We start from the raw sequence: 27,317 nt of genomic DNA on the forward strand, positions 1-27,317 counted from the left end.
GAGCAGGGCGCAGAAATAGAGGGGAGGACGCTTGCGTGGGTCTGGCCGCAGCTGCCTGCACCTCCTACTTATCTTGGGGCCAAAGGGCTGGCAGTTCCTGTCGGACACCATCGCTTTCGGACTCCAGCAATGGCAGGTCCTGAATGGGAGTCAGTGGAGCAGTGCTTGGAGAAGTATCTGCCGCTCCAAGACTTGCGGGAGGTGAAGCGCGTTCTTTACGGCAAGGAGACCAGGTCAGGGGTCAAGAGGCAGAGTTACGAGGTGTGGGGACTACTAAGTGTGGTTCAGGGAAGCTAGAGGGAGGGCTTCAGGGTCTGAAGGGCTCTGAGATGATGGTGATGAGGTCCTACTTAGGCGGGCAAAACCCTTAGAACGTATAGATATGACGGCCCCAGGCCATCAGGGGTTGCAAGATTCCAGGGTGACCCTCACATATCGGGCCTGGAACTGGAAGGGAAAGGAAGGGTTTGAGATTTATCCTCCTGGGCTTTCTCAGTAGCCACACCAACACGCCTCTGTCTGCCCTTTGAGCCAGCAGTTTCCTTTCCAGATCCAGGCCTGCCACCGGTGGGTTTTGGCTGGGTAAATTCTTCCAAACGGAGCCTCTTAGTAAGTGTAGTTGATTGGCTGGCTGCAGTCTCTCCTTCCTGGAGTGACTGCCCTCTGGACCCTTGTAGGTAGAGTGCAGCTGAATCTAATAGGCAAAGGAAACTTTTCCACTGGTAAGCCACGGGATTAGTTACCGTGTTCAGTCAAAAAGTTTGTCCACCCCTAGCAAGTCATGTGTTTCACCAGAACTCTCTGAGGGCAGTGCACTACTGGATGAACTTTAGATATAAAGTTCTGGAAAAGACTTTCCCTTCCATTGTTTTTTCTGTTTAGTCCAGTCTTCTCTGGAACAACCAGAAGGACCTCTTTAAAATGTACATCATATCTTGTTGCCTTTTACTTTAAAAATATAAGGAATTTTCCTGGTCTCTTAGAATGAAATTCAAACTCTGACTCCAAGAAGCTCCTGGCTAAATCTCTTTCCACTTCTTTGCTCATCTGTGGGCTTTTCGCCTCCCCACAATCCAACAGACTGCCTACTCCATGACTTTGTGCAAGTGACCTTCCAACAGGAACCTAATCAACTCCCCTGCAAATGAAGGGCATTGATTGAATCAGTGGTTCCCAACCACTATGGAGTTCTTGCAGGGAGGCCAGGTTCAAAGATGTTCTCACAGCTAGTGGATGTGCGAAGGTAAAACTGCCTTTAGGGTTTCATTAAAAAAAAAAAAAAAAAAAAAAAAGCCTCTTTATACCCAAAGAGGGGAGGGGCTAGATGACCTTCAAGTCCCCTCCCAATGTGTTCATGCTTCCCAGTGCACCTATAAAGATGTCATCTGGGAAGTATCTTAGCACAAAGGCTCCCAAAGAAGGCGTCGTAAATAAAGCAAGGGGTATATCTCAGGCTACACATTCTGGTTCAGGGCAGAGGTCAGGTCAAGGACTACCATACAAGGAGTTTAATCAGCATTTGGAGAACTCCAGAATGGAGAGGAATTATAATGGATGGGAAAAGTGCTAACCAACATCTATTGACCAGTATCTGTGAGGCCTTGTATTGGGACTTGGCTCACAGTAACTGAGCTAATGGCTTCCCTTTTCCTACCTTTTTTTCTTGGTTGTGTTCTATTCAGCCCATACTCTCTCTAGGTTTTAGTGCAGGATGTAAACCTTTGTATTTGCTCAATCCTTGTGACTAGGCAGGATTCCACTATGAGCAGAATTTCCAACTGAAGACAGAAAATTAATTATTATTACTTAAAAACTCTCCTCCTGCTTAATCTATTCATTACTTAGAACCTGACTTGGACTTGACCACCTCTTTAAAGGCCTTGTGGATCTGGTGTCCTCAGTCTCTTCTCTGGAATCCCACTATACTCCATACAAGACCACCTTCTCTCTGATTACTTCTTGTGTCTAACACAGACAGTGCTTAGCGGGGCACAGTGATACTAGAAAAAAAAAGAGAGACCTAATGCTTGATAAATGTTTGATAAGTGAATGAGCTAGATGAGGCTTTGCCTATGCCAGCAGATGAAATCCCCAGAGGACACATCAACTCTCAATTTTAAGATAGCTAGTATCAAGAATCATTCATTAATTCAACAAACATTTATTGATCATTTGTTTTTGTCTTGGGCACCTGGTTTAGCAGGATAAGTAAACCATGTTTGTTTTTGTTTTTGTTTTTTTTGTTTTTTGTTTTGTAGTAGTAGGGATCCAATCCAGGACTGCGTGCATACTAAGTAAGTGCTCTATCACTGAGCAATACCCAAGGCCCCCACTTTCCGACTTTTAATGGTTTCTTTACATTGTGAAAGAAAGTAAAGGAGAGCCTAACAATTTACCTGGTTGTAGTTCAGGAATGGGGGGAAGGTTTCCCAGGGCTGTCATACTTAAGCTGTATCCTGAAGGAGACAAAGGAGTTAATTTGGAGACAGGAAGGGCTTGTGTCCTCGGACACCAGGGGACATGCCCATTCATGGACTGCATGTTTGAAAGAGGTGGTCAATAGAGCATGGGGAAACCCCAGGGGAGAAGGCAGGAGTGGCCAGGGTAGATCCATGAGGGCTCCATGTGTCATGCTGTTGCGGTGGAACTTCATCCTTACATTGGTGGAAGCATTAGGGAATTTTACATGATAGCCATGTCAAGAATGGATTGGAAAAGGACAGGTGAAGGATGAGAGGCCTAGAGGCAAACAGAGTACCTGGGGATGGAGAAGCATCAGGGGACAAGAGGTTAGTGGACAGTGGACAGTAGGTGTGGCAGAGGTGGTGAGGATCATCCCTGGATTCTAGCTTCCATTCCACAGGTGACTGGTGGGCTCATATGATGAGGAGCAGCCTTGGAGAAGATGGATGAGTTCAATTGAGGATGAATTGAGTTTGGTGTGCTCTTTAGTTCCTAGGGCTGGCAGAATTGTGATAGTGCAGCTTAAAACAACAGAAATCTATATTCTCATGGTGGTAAAAACTAAAAGTACAAGAGCGAGGTGTCTATAGTGCTGCACTCCTTCCAGATGCTCTGAGGGAGAATTCTCCTTTGCCTTTTGACTGATAGTATGACTGATAGTAATTTTTCAGCTTCATTATCTTATGGGACCACTGTCACATATATAGTCCATCAGTGACAGAAATGTTATATGGTACATGACTCTATATTATCAAGTGAAAAAGGTAAGTTGAAGAACAGAAAATGCAGAATATTTGTAATACCTGCACCTATATAGAAAAACTTTGGAAGGGTGCCCAAAACATTGTTAAGAGGGGTCATCTCCAAGCTTTGGGACTAGGACTTAGAGGGGAACTTATTTTCATTTTATACCCTTTCTAAATTTCCCCCTCCTTGGGCATTTTTTTTTCTTTTTTCTTTTTTTTTATTTGTGTGGTGAGGTACTAGGGAATTAACTCAGGGGCACTCAACCACTGAGCCACATCCCCAGCCCTATTTTATATTTGGTTTAGCGATGGGGTCTCACTGAGTTGCTTAGCACCTTGCTTTTGCTGAGGCTGGCTTTAAACTTGAGATCCTCCTGTCTCAGCCTCCTGAGCCACTGGGATTACAGGAGTGGGCCACCACACCCAGCTGAGAATTTTTTTTTTTTGTAACAAATCTCAAGTTGCATAAAACTTAAAATACTGATGATAAAGAGTCATTAGAGAAGGAAAGATGAGTTCCAGAAGTGAGAGGCTGCTGAGGAAATAGAAGCTTGGGAGCTTGGGACCCTTAGGTCAGGTCTGCCTTGGCCAATGTAGGAGAGGTGGAGGCCCTGGAGGGTGTGTTGCAGCCAGGTCAGGAAGTGATAGGCTTTCCTTCTTGAAATTGGTGTTGAGGCCAGGAGTAGGGGTGGTTTCAGTTGCAGGGTGATAGATAGAGGGACTGAAAGTCAATTACAGGGGAGGGCTGCAGGTAGCACAAATCCCTCTGGTGAGGTTATGGCTCATTTTCTGGTCCCTGCACTTTCCTGGACTATGGTTGAACAGGGTCTGTCTTAGTCCTATTGAGTCACCATAGACTGGGTGACTTTTCAACCATACAAATATATTTTTAAGGTTCAAAAGTTCAGTACAAAGGCACTGGCAGATTCAGTGTTTGACGAGGGTCTGTTTCCTATTCATAGTTTGTGCCTACTTGCTGTGTGTACAAATGGTACAAAGGGCAAGCAATGTCCTGTAGACCTTTTTGTTTTTTATTTTCATTATTATTATTTAATGCATGTGTATATGGTCCAGGGGATTGAACTCAGGGGCACAGTACCACTGATTTATTTGAGATAGGATCTCATTGAGTTGCCTAGACTGGCTTCAAATATGTGATCCTCCTGCCTCAGTCTCCCCAGTAACTGGAATTATAGGTGTGCACCCTTGCGACCTAATCACATCCATGGGCCCTATTACCTTGGAGGTTGGATTTTGACATATGATTTTGGGGGTACAAAAACATTCAGTTCACTATAGTACTGCACTGCATCCTCCATCAGGTAGCCGAAGTTCCTCTTGTGAGGTGGTGGCTCATTTCTGGTCCAAACCTTTGAAGGACCTAGAACAGGTTTATTGAATGTGTCAGTACAGGGTGTATCTTGAGTATAGGTTTGGATCTCTTAGACACAGTGGGGTAGGAGTTGGTGATGGACCACCTCCAATAAGAGAACAAAGAGATCTTATAGGTAGTGACCAGAAAATAGAGGTGCTGAAGAGAGTTACGTCTCCAAAGGTGGCTGACCTAGAGGTGGAATAGCCTGCCCTGCCTTGCATTGCCTTGGGCCTAGAAAAATGAGTATCCACGGGCATTATGGAATGAGGGAGTGTATGGACTCAGGACCTGCTGGAAGCACTTGGCATAGACAAAGGGTAGGGAGATTGGTGAATAATATGACTGATGGTGGCAGAAACAGAGAAATCAACTGTAAGCCAGGTTACAGCCAGTCTTCCTCACCAGAGACGAGAGCTCTTCCACCTGACATCTTCCTAGACTGAGACCATAGGAAGTTTGCACAAGGCAGTTTGTCCCCACCAGCCTTTGGGAAAAAACCTTTCTGCGTTTTCTTCCTGTGGCTGTCACACGTCCTCAGATAGTCGCTACTGGAGAATTGTGTGACTGTGTCCATGGAGGATAACCTGCCCTGGGGCTGAGGCCTACAGGAGGGGGCTCTTCCTTCCGGGGGGTGGGAGGACATTCTGAGGCAGGTACAGCAAGGGGAGGCGAGGTGTGGGCACTGCTGCTATTTCTAATCTGCCAGAGGGAAGGGAACCTTAACTATTTGAAAAGCAGACTGATTGTCAGGGGTGGAACCGAACTTAGAGCTGTCAGGGCCGTCACTTGAAAAGTGCCTGGCAGGGGGCGGCAACAGGGGGCTTGGGCTGACAGGGCTGTGATTTTGAAAGAAATGTCTTTAAGAAAGTGATTTAAAGTAGGAGAGAAATATTATTATTAGATAATGGCTGTCAGGTTATTTTTTGATGTGTTCTCTGGGTATTTCATAATCATCTCACCCTTAGATGGTAAGTCCTTCCTGGCCCAGGGCCATGAACTATTCCTCTGGGGTTTCACCCCAGCTCCTGGCATGCAGCCGGTTATGAGGAGGTATTTGCTGTTTGACCAAGTGGCCACTTTGGTGGATAGTTTTATAAATAATCTTCTAGCCTTTGTTAATAAACCACAAACTTGGATGAGTACTTGTACCTTCAGTTTGAATACCTGGGCCCATCAAACCCCACTCCCAGCACCAGGCATGGAACTGGATCCCTAATAGGAACAGCAGAGGACCCACCCAAGAGTCAGCTTCCTTAAGGGCAAATGACCACAGGGCCCTCCTCATAGTATCAGTTCCTGGCCTCCACCCAGCCTGTCTCCTGAGCCCCGTCCTCTGCAGTCCCTTTCTATTATCACAGCTTGTGCCATCCCCTAGGATCAGCGTGGCCCTCTGATTCTAGATCAGAAGCATTTTTTGGAACCACTCCTTTCTGTGCTGACTGCCAGGACTTTGATCCCTGCCCTGATTTCAGTAATTCCAAAGCACTAACCTCTTGGCTGGTTGTGCTCGCCCCACTCTGCCAGACCTAACCATGCCACCTCTCTGCTGAAGTCTATTGATTATCAGGTAAAGACTGAACTCGCCATAGTGTCTATTCATGGCCTAGCCCTCCTGCTCCCTAGCCCCTTTGGTACCTGGCACTGGACACCTTCTTGCCAAGGACACCCCAACCACTTCTTTACTTGCTAAACAACTGCAGAGAGGCTGAGCTTTTCCCCCTGCAGCCCAGGGGATGGAATCAAGGCCCTTGAGTGTGCTGAGGCTACTAAACTACACACCCTGGGAGAAGGATTTTAAATGTAGCAACTGTTATTAAAATTCTCTTCCCTCTTTTTTGCCCAATTAGGAAGCTTGATCTGCCCAGCAGAGCTTTCGAATTTGCCTTCCAAGAAAACTTTGAACTACAGGGATATGCTTTTGAGGCGGCCAACGAGCAGCTGAGACGCCCTCAGATCGTGCGTGTGGGGCTAGTTCAGAACAGAACCCCACTCCCGGCAGATGCCCCTGTGGCAGAACAGGTACAGCGCTGCACCCTGCCCCCCCCCCTGCTCTTTTAACCTTTATTTTAAACCTTTATTTTATTTATTTATTTTTATGTGGTGCTGAGGATCAAACCCAATGCCTCATGTATGCTAGGCAAGCGCTCTACCACTGAGCCACGACACCAGTCCCTAGGTGCAACCTCTCTTAATCATAAACACAAACAGGGCTCTGGCTCACTCTTTGCTTTGAACACATCACAGTCCCTGACTGGCCACTCATCTGGATCCATAAGATCATGCATCTCAAAGGATAGCTGAGACACTTCTGCCCGGACCTCCTTGTTTTCCTTCAGCCTGCATCTTTAGCTTTTGTTTCTCTTCTGGTTCTTACCCTTTCTCTTCCTTACTGTTGTTTCTACCTTCCCTTTCCTTCCTGTCCAGCTGTTGATCCTGATTAATTTCCATTTTCCAACTGGGAGGGTAACCTTTTGGCTAACTGGAGCTCTCTTCATGGGATGCTGCCTCTTAGTCACCTGCCAAAAGGCTACCTGTCAGCATACATGGACAGGACTGCCCCATGTTCCTCTGCTTTAATCCTAGAGGCAGAGACTCCCTGTACCCAGAATTACAGGCTTACAGGAATATGATAGATGTTTGCTTATGAGCTTATGGTTAGTAAATGAATGTGGCAACATTGTGCATTTCCCTGAGGAAACATTATCACAGACAGACACCGGTGGTTTGTTTATACACATCTTCACAGCATTCCTCCAGCTGCTCACTCTTTGATGGCTTTCTTTGCAGAATTTTCCTCATGATGTAGTACTCTTGAGAATTCTTAGGGATTCTTGAGAAATTTAAGGTCACTTGGATTCCTGGTCAGGTTCTGAATCATCTTTCATGTTGATTCTTCCTTTGCTTTTGTTGGATTGAAAGATATCGGTGGTGGTAGAGTGCTTGCCTGGTGTGCACAAGGCGCTGTTTAATCCCCAGCACTCCACCACTATCACCAAAAAAAAAAAAAAAAAAAGATGCACGGGGTTCTCATTTACTTTTGTCTCTGGATTTGTTGTTTGTGAATATGTCCCCTTTATCATCCCATATGGTCAGTTTGTAGAACGAGCAACGTTCTTGCACCCACAGCACCTAGAAGTACTCTTTACATATTACTAACATGGAGCAAATTTGTGCTGACATCAACAGCAGATATGTGTAGAGGCCTGGAGCTAATAGCCTTTTAGGGAAGAGACTAAGAGCTTTGGAAGGAGTTTGTGCTGTCTGAGTTTTCAGCCTGGTTCCTTTGGTCTTTCTTTGAGTGAACTCTTCTGAATGTCTCTTGGAGCCAGGCATTGTGCTGAAAACACAAGGATGCCCCCAAGGAGCCTGTGGGATCCTGGGAATGAGAAACTAGAGAAACAGTGGCAGCAAAATGGGAACAGTGCTGCTAGAGGGGCACCCAGAGGCAGCTGGGAGAATCTGTGGATGGCTCACAGAAGGGTGACATGTGACACAGATAATATATCCAGGAAAACTGAATGGTGCGGGGAAGCTCATTGCTGACCAAGGGCATATACCAGTTCATGAAGATTTGGAAGAATTGGAAAGGAGAGCTGGCAGGTAGGATCCACACAGGACACTGGAAGTAGCCGGACAAGGCAAGCCCAACACCTTAATGCAGGATGGTGCAGAGTAGACTGTCCTGAGCCAAGGGAGCAGCTGGTCCAGGAGGTGGTCGTGTGTGTATACACGCATGTGCAGTTTGTGTACAGTACGCAGAACCAGCCTTATTCATACCTCTCAACAATCCCAGGAGTCTGGTGATTGTTTCCCCATTTCCTGGTGAGGAAATTGAGGCAGTATCCATGGGAACCAGAGTTTCTGTACCTCCACTTTATATTGCAGATTTTAGTCTGATGATGTTAACAACTATTAGAACCTCCCTATACCACTCATCCCCTCACACCTGGTCAGGTGGGAGTTTGTTGTTCCATGTGTATTGGGATAAATTGTTAAAAATCATCTTCTCTGTAGAACTGAATGGATTCTAATCCTTGCTTTTTAAATCATTAGGTCTCTGCCCTCCACAGACGCATAGAGGCCATTGTCCAGGTGGCTGCAATGTGTGGAGTCAACATCATCTGTTTCCAGGAAGCATGGAGTAAGTCTTTTGTGGTGCTTTCTCAGCCACCTTCAAACAATCCTGTCTTATCTCCATGTTGTCAAGAGTGTCTGCTACCCTATTAAAAAACAAAACAAAACAAAAAAAGAGACAAAAAAACCTTTTCATAGAAAGACCATTTGTCAACAACACCAGAAACCCAGGAAACTTGGCCTCCCTCCCTCTCTCTGTCATCTAATCCTTCTACTTCTGCCTCCCACATATTTCTGAATCCATTTACTCCTTCCCATCTCTGTACCACTGCCCTGGTCCAAGCCACCAAGCTTTTTTTTTTTTTTTTTTTTTGTCAAAACCCAGGACCTTGCTCATGCTGAGTACATACTCTAACACTGAGCTACACCCCCTAGTCTTCTCCTCAGCTTTATAATTACCTCCAGGTGGTTTCCTGCTACCCTCTGCTCTGGCCCCTCTTAACCTTGTTTTACTTTCAGATCTTAGCTCAGATCCAACCAGTCAGCCTATCTAAAATTGAGTCCTCTGTTATATACATTCCTGGTACCATGTACTTTTCCTTTATGTTATTTATTTTTTTAATCAAATTTATTTGTGCTCATGGTTTAGAGTCAAATTAGGACTGTAAGGTCTGTTACCAAAAAAAAAAAAAAAATTAAAAAATAAAATAAAAAATAAAACAGCTATTCTCCTCCCCAGTGGTATCTTCTTTCAACACTTAGCTTGTTCCTTTGAAATTTACCTTTGTTTCTATAGTTATTTCTTAATTTTTTGATTTTCTGTCATTCATGAACTTCCCACTATGGAAAAAGTCCTTTGTCTCCTCATGCTCCCTCTACACACATGTATCCTTCCTTTTGTAGTCCCAATTCAGTCTCCATTGAACCATTTTGATTTCTTTTCCTGAATAATAATTTTCTGTTTTCCCTGCAGTGTGGTTTGTCTTCTATATACTTAACCACAAGTTCAACTCCATACTTTCTGCCAGTTTCCTAAGTTCCCTTAACCTGTTTAGACACATCAAGCAGTCTATCAATTCATCTCCTTGAAGGAATCTGTCCCAGAGCCTTCTTTCTAACTGCTCTAGTCTGAATTAGTTGCCCCCTCTGCTGGTCACACGACTGATCCCCTTCCTAATCCTGGGGAGTCTTTTTCCCTTCCTCTTTCTTGATTAATCATTTTGGTGGAATGGCTCCCTGAGAAAGAACACATGGGAGATAAATGTTTTGGGACCTTGCACACCTTAAAATATGTGTCTTCTACAATTTGCTTGATAGTTTGATTAGGTATCAAATGTGAGGTTAGAAATCATTTTCTTTCAGAAGTTTGGATACATGACTCCATTGCTTTCTAGCTTTGAGTGTTGTTGACTCGCCCAAAGCCATTTTAATTTCTGACCTATTGTCTATGACTTATTTTTCTCTGGATGATTCTCTGGATTTTTCTCTGTGATTTCATAATAACATCCCATTGTGTGTACCTCTTTCCATCATTATTCTAGGCACTCAATGGATTTTTTCAGTGTAGAAACTTGGGTCTTGCAAATCTAGATTTTCTTTTATTATTTATTAGATCTTTTCTTCTGTCAAAAGACAAAATTACAATAAACTTAGTTTAAAATTCTTAATTGACTTGGTGAGTCTAGACTCAAGCAACACTGAATTCCTTAAGATAGAATAAATGTTTCCAATGAGCTAAGAAAGAAATTGGCTTTATGGACAAGAAGGACTGAATCAAGTAAAAACAGAGAACAAAGAGGAGATTGGTTGTTTTGAAGTTACTTTCCTTGAAAGTTAGGGGACAGGAAGATAGAACAATAGAAAAATAATTGAAAATAGTTAACATCACATTATTTCAAGTTAGTTTTGTGGTAAAGCTTAAAGTAGAGGGAATGACATCATGCTGACTGAAACTGGTCTGCTTTCGAGATTTGGCTATCATCTCTCTTAACATCTCTTTGGTGATGTGGAACTCTAATATCAATGATGCCATTTTGATTTCTAGTCTGGTCCCTTGGGACTTAGTGCAGGAACTTAGTTCAAAACAACAGCCTCTTATGATTTTTATTTTAATACTTCTTTCTTTTTTCTCCTCTCTCCTGATACTCCTGCATGGATCCTACTTATTCCAAATTGGTCTTTTCTTTTTCTGATTATCTGATTACCCTTTCTATCTATCATCTATCTATGTATATATCTACCTACCTACCTACCTACCTACCTACCTATCCTCTTTTGGTACTAGGGATTGAACCCAGGGGTACTCTATTACCAAGCTATATCTCCAACCCTTTTTATTTTTTATTTTGAGACAGTTTTGTTAAATTGCTGAGGCTGACTCAAACTTGCACCTTCCTGCCTCAGCCTCCAGAGTTGCTGGGTTTATAGGTATGTGTCACCATGCCCGGCTTCTGCTTATATTTTAAGAATTGAAGATTACAAAGCTGATTGTGAGCTCATGAGTTTGTGGGAGGGGTTCATCCACTGAGTGCCACTGTAGAATGATCTGGTTTAGCAATAATCCCTAGGTAATCCTTACATTAATATCACTGGGTAATTCCCTTTGGACTAGTCAGATTCCCCAGAGAAAAGTCTTCTACCCTCCTGCAAAGAAAGGAAAGAGGACAAGGGCCCAGTATGCTGATGTTGATGGCTTTTTTTTTTTTTTTTGTCCTATTTTTTGTTACATTTGTCCTTTTACGTACGTGACTCTTGATTTGTCTGTGGTCTCCATTAGACTGTAAGCTTTATGAAGCCAGTGCATGTATTTGTTTGTTTTTCCCATTCCTAACCCCCACTCCTAATCTGTTGTGACTACAACAATCCCTGGTATATAACAGGCACTAAAAATATTTATTGGATGGTTATTCAACTTCTTCCCTTCATTAGATTGGAACTGTCACTCATTCATCCAGGCCCATCATAGACACCTCCTCCTTGGTGGTACCCTGGAGATTCCCTCAGGCAAAACTGAACACTGTCCTGCCAGGTGGCTTAACCATCCCGGGTCATATCTATCTCTTTCTCTTTAGAATGGCAATTCCCAAGGACAGAACCAGGTCTGAGGAAGGAGCTTCGCTCATTGTTGGGTCCCTGAATGCCTTTCCCTTTAGTTAGAAAGTTACAGTTGGGACATTTTAACCCCTTGCCTCCCCCAGCCTCCATTCCATATCCTCATCTTTTTTTTTTTTAATTTTATATTTTTTATTAAATTTTTTTTTATTTTTACAGACACATTTTGATTCATTGTACACAAATAGAAATGAAAAGCTGTATTCCATGTCCTCATCTTAAAAGTTTGTTTATGCTGGGCATGGTGGCACACACCTGTAATCCCAGTGGTTTGGGAGGCTGAGATAGGGGGATCACAAGTTCAAAGCCAGCCTCAGCAATGGTGAGGTGCTAAGCAACTCAGTGAGATCCTATCTCTAATTAAAATACAAACCAGGACTGGGAATGTGGCTCAGTGGTCAAGTGCCCCTGAGTTCAATCCCCAGTACCAAAAAAAAAAAAAAAAATTTAAAGTTTGTTTATGTTGGAGTATTTGTATAAACAGGAAACAAAGCTATTAAAGTGGTAATGGAGAAATTTGGAGGCCTTAGCAACTGGAAATGAAATCAGCATGGGAGATTGTATTCTCTAGGGACACTTGAATCATTCCTAATGCTCTGAAAGCTGAGAATCAATGGTCATGAAGGATCATTATTTGTTATCAACAGCTTTTTTTGTTGGCTTCCTTAAAATAGTTCATCTGTCTTCACCTCGTTAAAGGGACCCTGGGGAGCCTTATGTCTGGTTCCAGGGCCCTTGGAGGTTGTTGCTGATAGCACTGCTGCCCATTTGGGCCATCGAAAGTCTGTTGGTACCATTGGCGGTATGCTTACTCTGGTGCAGTCCTACGACCAGGCATCCTGGGACTGGAGGTAATTAAGAAGCTGAGGCTTCTCTTTCTTCTCTGTGAAATGAGGAGAATAACATCTATTTCTTAGGGTGTCAGAGAAGACCTGCCCCTTAGCACAACTGGCACTGTGTCTGGGGGAAATATTAGCTACCATGTAAATTGGCCACAAACCTCCATACCAAGGCAGTTGAACACCATCCAGTCACATCATGAAGCATCCTGCAAATGTTTCTCTAAAGTTGATGTTTGTTCAGAGCTAGTAGAACAATAGCAGACATCTAGAAAATGGTAGAATGCTTGCATAAGGACCTGGGTTGGACCTATGGCACCACAAAACAAAACAAAAACCAGTTAGTTTAATGAAATTTTCCACTTAATTATCTCCCTGGCAGGGTCTAGTCAAAGATCATGGAAATGGTGCATTTCCCCTTGAACACATTTATCCTGTCCATTGGTTCTGAAGAGACCTCCTTGTCCTTAAGAGGAGGAGGGTCCCAATAGTGAACTCCTGCAGCTGAGCTGAGGAGCATACTCAGAGAATGTATGTGACAGGATTCTAACCTTTCTCACCTTTACAGCTATGCCCTTTGCTTTCTGTACGAGAGAGAAGCTTCCTTGGACAGAATTTGCTGAGTCGGCAGAGGATGGGCCCACCACCAGATTCTGTCAGAAGGTCAGACATTAACTGCTCCCTCAGACAGGAGCTACTGAACCTGCATGGGTCACAGAGCACAACCACAACTGTCAGATGTGGCCCTTCACCATGGAAAATGCAACTGTTTGGTGCTTGTTTTACCAGATAAGTGTAGATAAGACTATTTACCACCTTTTTTTTTTTTTTTTTTTAAGTGTTTGTTCACCTAAAATCATAGAGTTTCAGAGCTAAAGGACCCTTTGTGACCTTTTCAGTGAGGAAGCTGCACCTCCTGTAGGGGTGGTCTTAGGATGACTTCTGTAGTAAGTCCAGGGACATCGATTCCTTGTCCAGAGTTTTGCTTACCCCACTCACCATTTGCTTGAGTCATATAAGTTTTGACGTATGATCTGTCTCATCAGTGAAGAAATTTGTTTTGATTTTTCTTTATTAAAATGTCATGACACATGTGATATGATCCCATTTATATGAACTGTCCAGATGAAGCAAATTCCTAGAGATGGAAAGCAAATTGTGGTTGCCAGGGGCTGGGGTAAGGAAAGAAGGGGAGTAGCTACTCAAGGGGACAGCGTTTCCACTTCGGGTGATGAAAATGTTCTAAAATTAGATCATGGTGACGATTACACAATTCTGTGACTATACTAAAAACCACTGAATTTCACTTTATAAAAAAATATTTTTAGTGGTTGATGGACCTTTATTTAATTAGTTTATTTATATGTGATGCTGAGAATCGAACCCAGTGCTTCACACATACTAGGCTAACACTCTACCACTGAGCTACAACCCCAGCCCAAATTTCACACTTTGAACACAGTGAGTTTTATAAATATGTGAATTATGTCTTAGTAAAGCTATTATCAGAAAAACCTAGAAAATTCACAGAGGTGATGGATGTTAACTTATCCTTATTTTCACCTGTAACAAAGGAACTCCTCCCATTTCTCTGTCTTCTCTTTCAGACTTTGAATATACTTAAGCAGTTCCAGGATAGAGCTATAATCACAGTGATTTTATCAATACCCAATTGTGATTCTAAACATCAGTATTTTCAGACTAGACGGGGGGAAACAATCTCTTGTTTATCAGGTTGTTGATTCCTTGCTATGGAAAAGAGGAAGAAGACTCCATAGGGGGCTATTGCAGTTCATAAGCCTGAACTAGGATGGAAGAAGGGCATGAGTGAGAGCTGGTGCCAGTCAGCATCAAGAGGGACCAGAGGCCCGAGGCCACCCCTTAGCAAAGCTCCAAGTTTTGTTTTTCAAGTATACCTTCCCCTGTCTACTGTCATTAGGTCTGGAAGTAATTCAGGCTAATTAGAGTTCAGGACAAGTCACCTACTAGGGATGTTCACTCTTATAGTCACTAGGTCCTGATGTTCTTATTTGAAACAAAAGGAATTTAATGTCTGCTATGGCTAGAATGTGTTCCCCAAAGTCCATGTGTTACAAACTTAATCCCCAGAGTAAGTGTTGAGGGTGGGGATTATTAAGATGTGATTAGGACCTGTTTAGTGATGTATACCTATAGTCCCAGCTACTTGGGAGCCTGAGTCAGGAGGATTGCAAATTCCAGGCCAGGCAATTTAGTGAGAACTTGTCTCAAAAATTTTAAAGTGTAATTACGAAAGGTTTTTTTTTTTTTTTTTTTTGGTATAGATGAGAAGTATAATGATTCTTTTTAATCATTTTTTAATTTTGGTAAAAAACATATAACACAAAATTTACCATCTTACCCATTTTTTATTTTGAGACATGGCCTTGCTAAGTTGCTGAGGCTTTCTTTGAACTTGTGAGCCTCCTGCCTCAGCCTCCTGAGCCACTGGGATTACAGGCATGAACCACCATGCCCAGCTCATCTTACCCATTTTTTCATGTACAGTTCAGTAAAATATATTCACATTGTCATGCAACAGATCTCCAGAACTTTTGCATCTTATAGATCTGAGACTCTGTACCCATTAAATAATAGCTTCTCTTTCCCCCTGCCTCTAGCCCCCAACCACTACCAACCACCATCTTACTTTTTCTTCGTGTGAATGTGATTATTTTATACAAGTGAATCATAGAATATTTGTCCTTTTCTTGACTGATTTCTTTTTATTTTTTTTAAACTTTATTTTATTTATTATTTTTATGTGGTGCTAAGGATCTGGCCCAGTGCCTCACATGTGCTAGGCAAGCACTCTACCACTGAGCTGCAAACCCAGCCCCTTAATTTCAGTGACTATAATGTCCTTAAGGTTTATTCATGTTGCAGCATATGATAGGCTTTCCTTTCTTTTTGAGAGTGAATAATATTCCATTGTATGGATATACCACATTTTGCTTACCTGTTCATCTGTTTATGAACACTGCGTTGCTTCTGTCTCTTTGGCTATTATGAATAATGCTGTTATGAATCTGGATGTAGAATTATCTGAGTTCTGCTTTTAGTTATTTTGGGTATATATCCAGAAGTAGGATGATGTAATTTTATATTTAATTGGGAGTTTTCTATGGAGGCTGCACCAATTGACAGTCTCGCTAGCAGAACACAAGAATAACGATTATGGGCTGGGGTTGTAGCTCAGTGGTAGAACACTTGTAGAACATGTGAGGCACTGGGTTTGATTCTCAGCACCACATAAAAATAAATAAAGGTATTATGTCCATCTACAACTAAAAACAGATTAAAAATGAGTAATGATTTTTCTCATTTAGCTAAGCATGGGCATCAAGATGACACTGACATTTAGTGTTCCAGACAACAGCTGAGTGATAACTCCAAACGACACCCAATTATTTAATAGGATCATTCAATTCTTCTTCAATAAAAAAAAAAAAAAAACTTTAATGATTGGTTTGAAAGTAGAACTCTGCAGTATTCATATTTCCAGCTAGCAAAGAAGCATGACATGGTGGTGGTGTCCCCCATCTTGGAACGAGACAGAGATCATGGGAACGTTCTGTGGAACACAGCCGTGGTGATCTCCAATTCTGGAGCAGTCATGGGAAAGACCAGGAAAAACCATATACCTAGAGTGGGAGATTTCAATGAGGTGAGCTGCATCATGGTGCTTGCCCTTCAATCTACTAATTTCACTGGCCTTTCTGTGTGGAATCATGTGGTGCCATGTGATGCTGGAAGAGTACAGGTGTGCTGCTCAGAGGGTCTCCTGATGTTACCATTGCATCACACAGGCAGTTGGGATTCAGATGGTATCTGGCAGGTAAGTCCCAGACATCTGGAGCCCAGTGGGATTTTTATACTTTTTTTTTTTTTTTACTATAACCTGATATGACTTATTGAAATTCTCCTTTGTAGTAAGTGGTACATAAGTTAAAACCAAAAGGGTGCACAAATGTGAAATGATTGCTGCAGCCACTTTCAGGGTCTGAGCTCCTAGCCCATCACAGTCCAATCCTAGTTTTGGGGGTAACGTTCCTTGTCTGTGGCTCACCTAGTGTCTGAGTTGGTCCAAGACTGTGTCAGGTGACGGGGCGAATGTGTACATGTATGTTTCACAAGACTTCTCATGCCTGTTATCAGGGCATAAGTCAAGGGCTGTTTTGATTGGTTAATGTTGATTCATAGGTGAGTGAGATGGAGGGGGTGGATATTTGAAGGAGGGAATGAACTCCACCTAATGCCTAAGATATTAAATCTGAACTTGATTTTCAGTAAACGCAGTTCAGGATGTCATATTCCTGGTCCTCCCTCTGCATTCACAGGGGTCCCAGCTATTCTTATGCTGGTCAAGAAGACAAGAAATCATTTACAGGACTATATGAGGTTCTCCAGGAGAGAGATGAACCCATTGTTTCATAGTAACAGCTGGAGGTGGAGGTGGGAAGACATGCCTCTCACCTGTTTACCCTCTGATTAATTTTTAGCTTCTGCAGATAGCATAGGGCAGGTATCAGAACAGCAGGATACATTCTGGCGTCTACCATGTGTGCACATCCTGGTTGCTTCCTGATGCCGGTCAATTTAGAAATTAATGATAGGAAGCAAAAGGCTCTGAAGCAGACCTATTTAGGACCCAGCTTGCCCTCTGTTCTCCCTTATTGTTGTCCCTGGTAATGTTCCAGGGCCAGTACCCTGAAGGGGTGTGTGGAAAGGCTGGAAGGGTTCCCCTCTGTCTTCCCTGCAGGGTCATCTTTAAGCCCTGGCAGGAGGCCCAAGGCATGTTTTGTGGAAAATGTCGGTTCCACTCTCAAATTTGGCCTTAATCAGTTGGACAAGTCTCATGACCACTCAGATGATAGTTTTCTCTTCCAAACAGGAAGAGGATTGCTCTGAATGAGTACAGGTTTCTTCAGCTGCAGTGTTCGGTATAAGGACATATGATTGGTGTGGACATCAATTAACTCCTGTTAGCATGGATCAAATCTCAGCCTTTACTTGTACCATGATTGAAACCTCACCATAGTTTATCCTTGAAAGTTGCTTCAAATATTTTTGACATATCACAAGGAGATTGTGAGCAAATATTTAAACCACAGTGATTTCCCTTTGGGGTTGGTTGGTTATTGTATCTGGGTTTGTATGTGTGTGTATGTGTCTGTGTGTATTTTAACATTGAAATTCTGAAGCTTAAAGTAGAGTCACATCCAAGAGTGTTACTTTTAGACTACTAGTGATATTTCATATTTTTCTGTTGAGTCGAAGGAAAGGGAAATTCTTGCAGCTCTGAAACATCAATATGTGGTCCTGTTTTTGTTTTTCAGTCAACTTATTACATGGAGGGAAACCTGGGCCATCCTGTGTTCCAGACCCAGTTTGGCAGAATTGCAGTAAACATTTGCTATGGGCGACACCACCCCCTCAACTGGCTCATGTACAGCATCAATGGGGCTGAGATCATCTTTAACCCCTCAGCTACCATTGGGACACTCAGGTCACTCAGTGGGCAGGTTCTGGGGGGGCTCCACTGGGCCTAGCCACCATCTTAGTCCAAAGTTTAGGCTTTGAGGCTTAGTGATAGGTTTGGTAAACTGCAGCAGGCAGGTGCAGCCACCAGATGTCTAACAGACCTGAGCCCTGGGATTGTATGTTGTACATTTAACCAGCTTTTCAGTGGAAAGAATTCTCAGGATGACCATTACAAACCCCACCTCCCCAAAGAGCCACTTACTGTACTCTAGGACACTTAACTCTTGCTCTGATTCTGAATCAGAATACTGAGGTGAAAATAATAATCCCTACCCTCCTCCTATGTTCATCAGGATTCAAAAAGCCCCACTTCTAAGTCTTGAAGCACAGTAGGTGCCTGACCAATTTTAACTCCTGGTCAGGAGGTTACAGATTCCTGATCCTTGAATCTACAGGGAAGAATGGAAATCCAAATGAGAAAGGGAACAGGTGAAGGAGTTGGAGCCCAGATGATCCTTAAGAGATTAGTCCAGGTGGGAGCTACAGTTGTAGCTCAGTGGTAGAGTGCTTGCCTAGCATGTGTGAGGCACTGGGTTCAAGCTTCACCACATAAAAATAAATAAATAAAAAAGTATAAAAATACAATAACATTATAAAGAAAGATATCAGTCCAGGAAACTTGTTTTTAACCAGCAAAGCGTTTTTCTTTAATAATGCCTAGCAGCTAGTATTTGGGTATTAGCCCCACCCTTAAACAAAACTACTCTGGTTAAGGCGGCACTGGGAGCCGGGATGGGGGTGGCCCAGGCAGCCTCTGACTTCATGGGCAGTACCTCCCAGGGCTACTTATTTAATAAGAGCAGCAAATGACATAAAATAACAGGATTTGGTGTCATGCCTATGATTCCAGTGACTTGGGGGGGATGAAACAGGAGAATCTTAAGTTTGAGGTCAGCCTCAGCAACTTAGCAAGATTTTATCTCAAAAAAAGAAAAAAAAACTGGGGATGTAGCTCAGTCTTAAAGCATTCCTGGCTTCAATCCTAGTACTAAAGGGGAAAAAAAGCCCCATACACTCCTGCCTCTGCCATTTGGCTCTTCCTCTATATCTGAGCATTTGGGTGATTTCCAGGTTTGCATCATTACAAGTAACAGAGCTCTAGGAATTTATGTACAAATATTTCTCTCCCAACTCACTTCCTCCAAAGCAGAGTATTTGCAACAGGAGGTACTGGCATCCACTTTCAGCAGTCCTGGTTGCCTGGGCTGGTCCCTATGTGGGGGGGACAGGCAGGGGTAAGTCTGATGGGCTGCTTTGAGTTCTCTGTCAATCCACACTGTCTCTCTTGCACAGCAGGTCTTTGATCAGTTCATAATGCAACTCTTAGTCCAATACCCCGTTTGTGCACCTGAAGGTCTAATCCATATCCAGGAGGGGTGCTGTTGAGTAGAAGGAAAAATCAGGGCTTGAATCTTCCCTTCAGTAAAGGCATATTCTTCAAAGAATATACCAGGGTCCTATGGTGGCTTGAACACCAGTACTAGGATCCATTGGCACCTTGAGCAAGGTGATTATTAGTTCCAGCCCCAAGACCAGGGCAGAACCTTGGGGCCACCTTCTACAGCATAACCCTCCTGCCAGTTATATGTAAGACATTCTGAGAGTTCCATCTGTCCTTCAGGGGTTCCTACAGGAAATAAGTCAATCCTGGGGCACCTGGTCCTGATTTGGCTTCTGAGCCAGGGGAAGCAAAGCTGTGGTCACAGACCCAGACAGCCACCTCAACACACATGTGCCTGCTAAAGCCCTCCCTGGCCTCACTCTTGGGCTTTTACTAGCCCCAATTAAGCAAAAAGAAGCATCCCAATGTAATATGCACATAACTGCTTGTGTCCTCAGCAGCCTATTAGGTTTATTTAAAATGATTGATTTTCTTTCCTCAGCCAAGAATCCTCCAATCCCTGGCCTTCAAGAGTGTGGCGAGGCCAGCCATAGCAGGTCTTTGGGAAAGCAGTACATTTCATGAGCTCCTAAACTGTTCACGCCTTTTGACCAGATAATGATACTCTTGGAACTGTAGCCTGAGGAAGTGATGTAAAAGAGGACAAGGCTGTGCATGTGATGTTTATGGAGGTGTTATTTATAATGGGGGAGGGGGCTGGCAGCAAGAGAAATGTCAGGGTTAAGTGAATTTTAGCTCATCTCTTCCATGGGTTATTGCCACTAAAAAAGAGTCATTATGAAGATAATGCAGCATCATGACAAAAGCTTATGAGCAATAAAATGATGTATTCAGGCTGTGGTCAGAACTCTGTAAAAATTTTTGGCCTGTAGACATGGATAGTTGTGGAATATGGAAAAATGACAACAGTTGGTTTATTAGAATGGCAGGATTCTAGGTGATTTTCTTAAAGGAATAAATGATTATTTGAAGAGTTGGTATTGTTTCTTAGTACAATGTCAGGCAACCTCCCACATTGGATTAAAACTTCCATAATCATCCATCTGCTGTCCCTTCTTACCAGAGACAGACAGATACACATTTGTACCTGCACTGTGGGTCAGCAAGGTGTCCTTGCTCACTTTTGTGTTCCACAGTTCTAAGTCCACAATAGACTGTAATTGCTTTTTTATTCATTGAGTCATGCTGACAATCCTGGGAGGTGTCCAGCACAGCCCACATGACCAAGGATTTCTGTTTATATGTTCATGCATTAGAAAGTCAGTGTCTCATCCCCTTGCTGCATTTGCTTTCCCACTTGGATTATTTTTAGGGGTTTGTGTATGATACACTGGGAATATGTCAAATGTCCCTGTCCCCACACCAGACTCTTGATGATTCCCGCACACGCTGGACTCTCATGAACCTCCAACTTCCTTTCCCTTGGTGGTTTTGAAAGCATACATTTCATTGCCAGCTGTGGGTTTGAGTCCTACACAGAACACCTCCCTAGAGAATTATAAGAAAGATATTTTATGGCAATCACCCCACAAGTGTCTTATTTGATTCCTGAAAATGTCATCTACGAGTGTGTTTCTGTAAAAATCCTTTCTTAAAAGTTTTGTCAGCTTGGCTTAGCAGATGGGAGGGGGGGGAGCAAAATGGGTCCCCTCAATCAAGCCAGTGATTTTTTTCCCCCTTTTCCAGACTCATGAATCTTCCTGAATATTAGGCTTATGACAAGCACCAACCCCCTCCACCTACTCCCTGGTTTAAACCAGGTGCACACTGACAGGAAGGAAGATTCTAGGGCTTTTTGCTCCCAGGGACTGGGTGTTTGTTAGTGAGCATTGCTTCTGCCCATCTAGAATTTTAGTGACATTGTTTCTCAGGCAGGAGATCATCAGTGAGCAGAAGGCCCACTGAATTCCATGGCATATCTTGGTTGGAGGGCTGGAGAAGGACAGGGTCTGTGGTTGGGATGAGATCTCCCATTGCACTCTCCCTTTGGTAGGTGCTGGACTGAGGAAGGCCCACAGCTCAGCTGTGCCTATAGTGCATCCAGTTAGGGAACCAGGGAGCTTCTGCTTAGAGGTGCATGATTCAGCATGGAAAAATAGGAAGGCACTGGGAAACAGGGACCAAGCTCAGAGGTTATAACTCTGCTATAAAATATGATTCCACAGAATACAATATAACCTAAACTCCTTTCTGGGTACTCTGCCTGAAATCTCCCCCTTTGGAGACTGCTTTGCAAGGTAACATAGCAGGGTAGGAGAGTTGGGGTAAGGCAGAGAAAGCCCACACTCAACCCTCACAAGCCAAACACACAAGCCCCAAGGCCTCAAGGTCCCAACTCCCTTCTAACATTTACCAGGAGGAGTTCTCCCCAGCCCAGCACAGAAAGTAGATTCCCAGAAGGAAGGAAGAAGGTAGGAAATGACAGCTATGGAAGGACCACCATGTGGAGCTTCCTTTTGAGGAAGTTATAGAGAAGGAAACTGAAGCTCAGGATAAGGATCTGATCAGGTGCTGTCTGTCTCTTCTGATAGACCACAGCCTTATGGCTTCTGCCTCCCCAAAAGGTTTCTGGGGCTTAAACAAGGTGCTGAGAACAAGTTTGGTCTGCTTACAGATTTGAGATCACGTTGGGTATAGTAAGTCTCCCTGGCCATCCCCATTATAGGCCTAGGAAGGCTAGTAGCCAGGTGCAGCTCCAGGCTGAGCATCTGCTGAGTCTGGCTGGAGAGTTGGCAAGCTTGTTCCTCCTTTTCCTCTCTTACAGTGAGTCCCTATGGCCAATTGAGGCCAGAAATGCTGCCATTGCCAATCACTGCTTCACTTGTGCCATTAACCGAGTGGGCCAGGTAAGTCTCTGAGGTCTGGATGATGAAAGGAGCCACTGTCTGGTGGTTGTGATGGAGACACATTATGTTTTCTTTCCTTTTCTTCTGCATGCATGTCGTAAATCCTAGGATCCTGGAAGGAGACAAAGCAACTTGATTTGTGATTTCTGAATCTTGGTTGTGTTAGCTGAAATAATTCTGAAAGGATCTTTGATTTGACAGTTCTCTCTCTCTCTCTCTCACTTCTAAGTATCTAGTTGTTATTTTCCCCACATCAGCAGACCCCAAACACTGAATAATCTTGACTACCAAACACAAAGGCATGTATCACCTAATAATCCTTTTCCTCATTCTTATTAATCACACATCAATCTCTGAGACCTTGAATTTTGGGGGATTTTTTTCCCTCGCCTTTTTTTTTTTTTTTTTTTTTCAGGGCCAAGGAGTAAACTCAGGGCTTTGCCTATGGCAAGTGCTCTGCCACTGAGCTAAATCCCCAACCCCACAGGTCAAACAGTGCTCAGAGTGTCTGATCAGTTTGATACAATGAAGATTTCCACACTAAGTCCATCTGAATTGTCAACATAAACCTGACGGGGCTGGGGGTGTAGCTCAGTGATAAAATGCTTGCCTGGCATGCATGAGACCCAGTACTGCTAGAGAGAGAGAGAGAGAGAGAGACCGACGCCCCTCCCCCCCGATTTTTTAAAAATTTTAATTATATATGGACATAATACCTTTTTTTATTGATTTTTGTGTGGTGCTGAGGATTGAACCCAGTGCCTCACACATGCTAGGTAAGCACTCTACCACTGAGCTACAACCTTAGGCCCAAACCCTGATATTTTGATTAGCCTGTATGATTCCATCACCACTTGATATACAAATTCCATTAAGCTTTGGAGAAAATACTAAAAACAGTGTGAGGGCCCTCTCCTACACTCTTCCTGCCTTCACAGACCCCCCCCAGTCTTTCTACTTCAGGCAGGCCAACTTCACATACCTTCCACAGCCCGAGAACTGATCAGGGCCCAATGTGTTTCTTTCCTCCCAGACTATAAACTCCTGAGAGGCAAAATCCAGGTCTCTACCTTGCTTGTCAAATTCCCCACTGACTGCCTGATGCTGGGTGCTCTGAGGGACATTTAACAAGTACCTGTTGATCGCCTAGGGAGTGCAGACCCTGCATCTCACTTTAACTGTCTCCAAGCTAACTCCCTGTGGGCCTGCTGGCTGTTCTTGGTCTGCCTAATGTTCTGGAATGAATGTCGTGGTGGTGCCACCTATAGGTTTCTCTTATTCTGATCTTACTTCACAGGAGCACTTCCCCAATGAGTTTACCTCCGGAGATGGGAAGAAAGGTATGTTCCATGAACTTCCATGGTGATGGGTCTCATCCCCCTCTTTTCTGTTTGCTTGCTCTGGGCAGGGTCTGTCCCTGCATGCCTGGCAACTAGGAGGAGGTGCTGACTCCTCTGTTTTGTTGCCCTTGGTATGGGAGTCTGACTGTGGCCTGTGGCAGTCCTGGACTCATGACCACTTTGTTCCTCAGATGAGGATCATAGAGGAATTAGATCAGACTCCATTCCTCCACTGGGACTGATGTAAAGGTGAACTGAGAAGATGTAGGGGAGCCCTTTGTGAACTTCTGAAAAGGCTGAAGGGCTCTCATGCAGCCTTCAGACCTCCCTCTCTCCTTTCCTTTGTCCCTGTCCCCCACCTCAGCTATACAAATGCTCCTCAAGTCAGCATGGGCTGGCTGGGTTTCTGGTATTTACTTGTTTTGATCTAAGGGAAGGTACCACCTCACCTTTGCTAGGACTTCTATGCCCCTAGGTCCCATTTTCTAGCCAAGGATGTGTGTGGGAAAGGCTATCCCCTCAGCAAGGAGGTGTCTGGAGGGGCCTGAGCAATCTGTTTCCCAAGAAAACACATACCGAAGGGGTCCTAGAATCTTCTACATGAGGCCTTGGACTGCACCCCAGATTTGCATTCTCCAGTCTCAGCTTCCTGCTGACAGAGGAGCAAAAGAGTCAGGAAAATAAGTGTTGAGGCCACACTAGGTAGGCCCTGCTCTGCACCATGCTAGTCTTTACACACCTGTGGAGTAGCTCTTAGTACCCTGTGACTTGTAAGGGGACCAAGATGTGGAATGGAGACAAAGTGACCTAGCTGTCATGACAAGTAGGGATAAGTCTCTAGTTTACTGAGTGGGGCTACCACAGGAAACAGTCCACCCAGGAAGCCCCCAGAGCCCCTGAGGCTTGTGCTGTGGGTAGCTGCACCTCTAAAGTGTGACCTTTAGAAGTTTTCTCAGGGACAGTGGGGAGTGATACAAGGGTGACCTTTACAATACTTGCTGGGCCTTCAGGTCTGAGGAGGAAGACAGGCCCTTTGGACCTCAGCATTTGGAAGATGCTGAGGAAAGAGGTATGATCATCTTTTCCTGAGTGTCCCTTGATGCACCTGTCACTCTACAGAGCCCACACTGTGCATGTACAAGCTCATGGTTACTTCCCTTTGCTTCTTAAAGCTCACCATGACTTTGGCTACTTTTATGGCTCAAGCTATGTGGCAGCCCCTGATGGTAGTCGGACTCCTGGGCTCTCCCGTAGCCAGGATGGGCTGCTGGTTGCTGAGCTCAACCTCAATCTCTGCCAACAGATGAGTGATGTCTGGAACTTTAAGGTGGGTCCCCATGTTCCTTCCTGTTACCCTGCTCTTCTGTTTTGGCACTCTTCCTGCTCACAGAGCTGTAAACCACAGTTAACAGTGTTTTGTCTCAGAGACAGCTTGCAGAAGGTGCCCACTTCACACCAGGAGCTCCATGTTGGGCCTGGTCTCTGCCTCCCTACTCGCTATGGAGAGGGACTATTGGATCAAACAATGCACAAGCAGCAGGCCTCAATAAATTCTCTCATCTGATTTAGATTCTAGGCGCCTTCAAACAAATTAATCTCAATTTCATTTGTCCAGAGAATAGAATAAATTGGCTTCTCTAATCCTTTTTCCTTTCCAGGCCTGTGCACTTATCACAAGATAAGTGTGCATGTCTGGTTCTGCCTGCAGCCAGGATCCACAGTCTGGGCCTTGACAATAGTGGGAAATGGGTCACACAGGGAAATGGGATCTAGGCCTGGCTTTTCCTTCCCTTGTTCAGTCACCCTAAGCAAGCACCTTCTGCTCCCAGGCCTTAGGATGCCCAGTTGTAAAATGAGAGGTTTGACTCAAAGGCTGCTTGCTGGCATTGAAACCAATACCCTGTGACATCAAGGATTTGAGAGGAATGTAGGTACCTGTCATCCTGGGATGGGACAGTGGTAGCCAAGGCCAGGACCCAGGGTTTATTGTACTCATATCCAGGAGTATTTCCACCAACTCAGCCCCCATTTATGAACAAACCATCCAGCAAGTGAATGTCACATTGTTTATGACTGAATGACTGTGAGGAGCCCAAGGATTCCTGTCCAGACAGATATGGGCTCTAGGCCTTGCTCCCCTGTTTTCCTGAGCATGAGTCCTTTGACACAATCCCCAGTTCAGACAAACAAGTGTTACCTGTGATCATCTCCTGACCTGCCACTCTTCTTGGATAGCTCAGATTAATGCAGAATTCTACCTAAAAGAAGTTAGAACTTCATTCATTCATCCATCTTTCCTTCCTACCTCCCTCCCTCCCTCCCTCCCTCCCTCCCTCCCTCCCTCTCTCCCTCTCTCCCTCTCTCCCTCTCACCATCCCTCCCTCCCATAATGGGAATCGAATCTAGGAGTGTTCTGCCACTGAGCTATATTCCCATCCTTTTTTATTTTTTTATGTTGTTTTATGGTGTTGGGGATAGAATCCAGGGCCTCATGAATGCTAGGCAGCCCCAGCCCCACCCCCAGCCCTTTTTATTTTTTATTTTGACATAGAGTCTCACTAAGTTGCTAAGGCTGGCCTCAAACTTAAATCCTCCTATCCCAGTCTCCCAAAATTCCTGGGATTTAACAAGTATCACCAGGAGCAGCAAACAGAATGTTTGCTCATGAGATATTTTCTTGGAGCAGAAACCTTCCCAGCTGTGGTAATAGGCTCATGTTGAGGCTTTTTGAAGGAGCTGACTTGGGGTGGAAGAGTGGATGGTGTGTCAGAGAGTAGTCTCTTTCTTTGTCCATAATGAGATGCCACATGGAGCAAACAGACCAAAGACTCAGCCAAGAGATCTGGGTTCGAATTCTCAGCCTTCTCCACTCCTGGCTGGTGACCTGGAGTAGATCATTCCCTTCTCTGGACTGTAGGCTGCTCTTTTGAGTTTCTGCAGGACCACAGGACACCCTCCTCCCCGCTTCCTGGGGGTAGACCACACCTCCTGAATGCACAGGTCACAGATGTCACTGCAGGCTGGGCTGTATGAATCACCTTCGCATTCATGAACTTGGGCACAGCACCGGAATCAGTACTTAAAGGTCACAGTGGGGTTGCTTCTCTACACTAGTCTTAAATTGTCCTGTCATACAGTATTCCTGTCCCACGGCTGCCCCCTAGTGGCAAGAAATGGTGGTAAGTGATAGTTGTTTATAAACAGGAACCTCCAAAGTATGTCTGTGTTTTGTTTTCAGATGACAGGCAGATATGAGATGTACGCTCAAGAGCTTGCGGAAGCTGTCAAACCCAACTATGTCCCCACCACCGTGAAGGAGTAGCTGGCTTCTGCCCCCAGTAGATGAATAAGTGGGCCAAGCTTCACACATCTAAGTTCTCCCCGATAGTGTCACTGTCCAGATGGATTTTTAAGTGCCACATCAGGAGATGGAGGAGGTGGAACAGGAGTGACTGATAAATGGGTACAAGGTTTCCTTTTGGGGTGATGGAAATGTTTGGGGATTACTTAGAGGTTATTATTGTGAATATATTAAATACAACTGGATTGCATACTTTAA

General features: G+C 44.1%; 2 protein-coding genes across 3 annotated transcripts in view; one reads left to right on the forward strand and one right to left on the reverse strand.

Moving 5' to 3' along the window:
- The window catches only part of LOC306667694 (uncharacterized protein), a gene marked incomplete at its 5' end in the record, with an annotated part of 84,740 nt that extends 84,629 nt beyond the window's left edge, over nt 1-111 (reverse strand). The window contains one exon of the mRNA XM_079150408.1: nt 62-111. Coding sequence (XP_079006534.1) covers nt 62-111 — 50 coding nt within the window. The remainder of the gene's footprint in view (nt 1-61) is intronic.
- Nucleotides 35-27,317, forward strand: UPB1 (beta-ureidopropionase 1). 2 transcript variants are annotated; one of them, XM_079151782.1, is made up of 10 exons: nt 37-233; nt 6,432-6,603; nt 8,638-8,725; nt 13,177-13,271; nt 16,132-16,293; nt 17,966-18,135; nt 22,337-22,418; nt 23,716-23,758; nt 24,931-25,085; nt 26,997-27,317. In XM_079151782.1, the coding sequence occupies exons 1-10, from the start codon at nt 130-132 to the stop codon at nt 27,078-27,080; spliced, it is 1,155 nt and encodes a 384-aa protein (XP_079007908.1). In that variant the 5' UTR covers nt 37-129; the 3' UTR covers nt 27,081-27,317. The 2 variants fall into 2 exon arrangements, with proteins under 2 accessions (XP_079007909.1, XP_079007908.1); XM_079151783.1 differs by lacking the exons at nt 24,931-25,085; nt 26,997-27,317 and adding an exon at nt 24,769-24,848 and having other exon boundaries at nt 35-233.

The sequence above is a fragment of the Sciurus vulgaris genome, assembly GCF_902686455.1.
Source record: "Sciurus vulgaris genome assembly, chromosome: 8".
In the NCBI taxonomy this organism is placed as follows: domain Eukaryota; kingdom Metazoa; phylum Chordata; class Mammalia; order Rodentia; family Sciuridae; genus Sciurus; species Sciurus vulgaris.

Coding starts and splice junctions, on each gene's coding strand:
- UPB1 (XM_079151782.1), top strand. CDS start 130: ATGGCAGGTCCTGAATGGGAGTCAGTGGAGCAGTGCTTGGAGAAGTAT. Junction 13,272..16,131: donor CCACCAGATTCTGTCAGAAG/GTCAGACATTAA, acceptor TCATATTTCCAG/CTAGCAAAGAAGCATGACAT. Junction 23,759..24,930: donor CTCCGGAGATGGGAAGAAAG/GTATGTTCCATG, acceptor TGCTTCTTAAAG/CTCACCATGACTTTGGCTAC.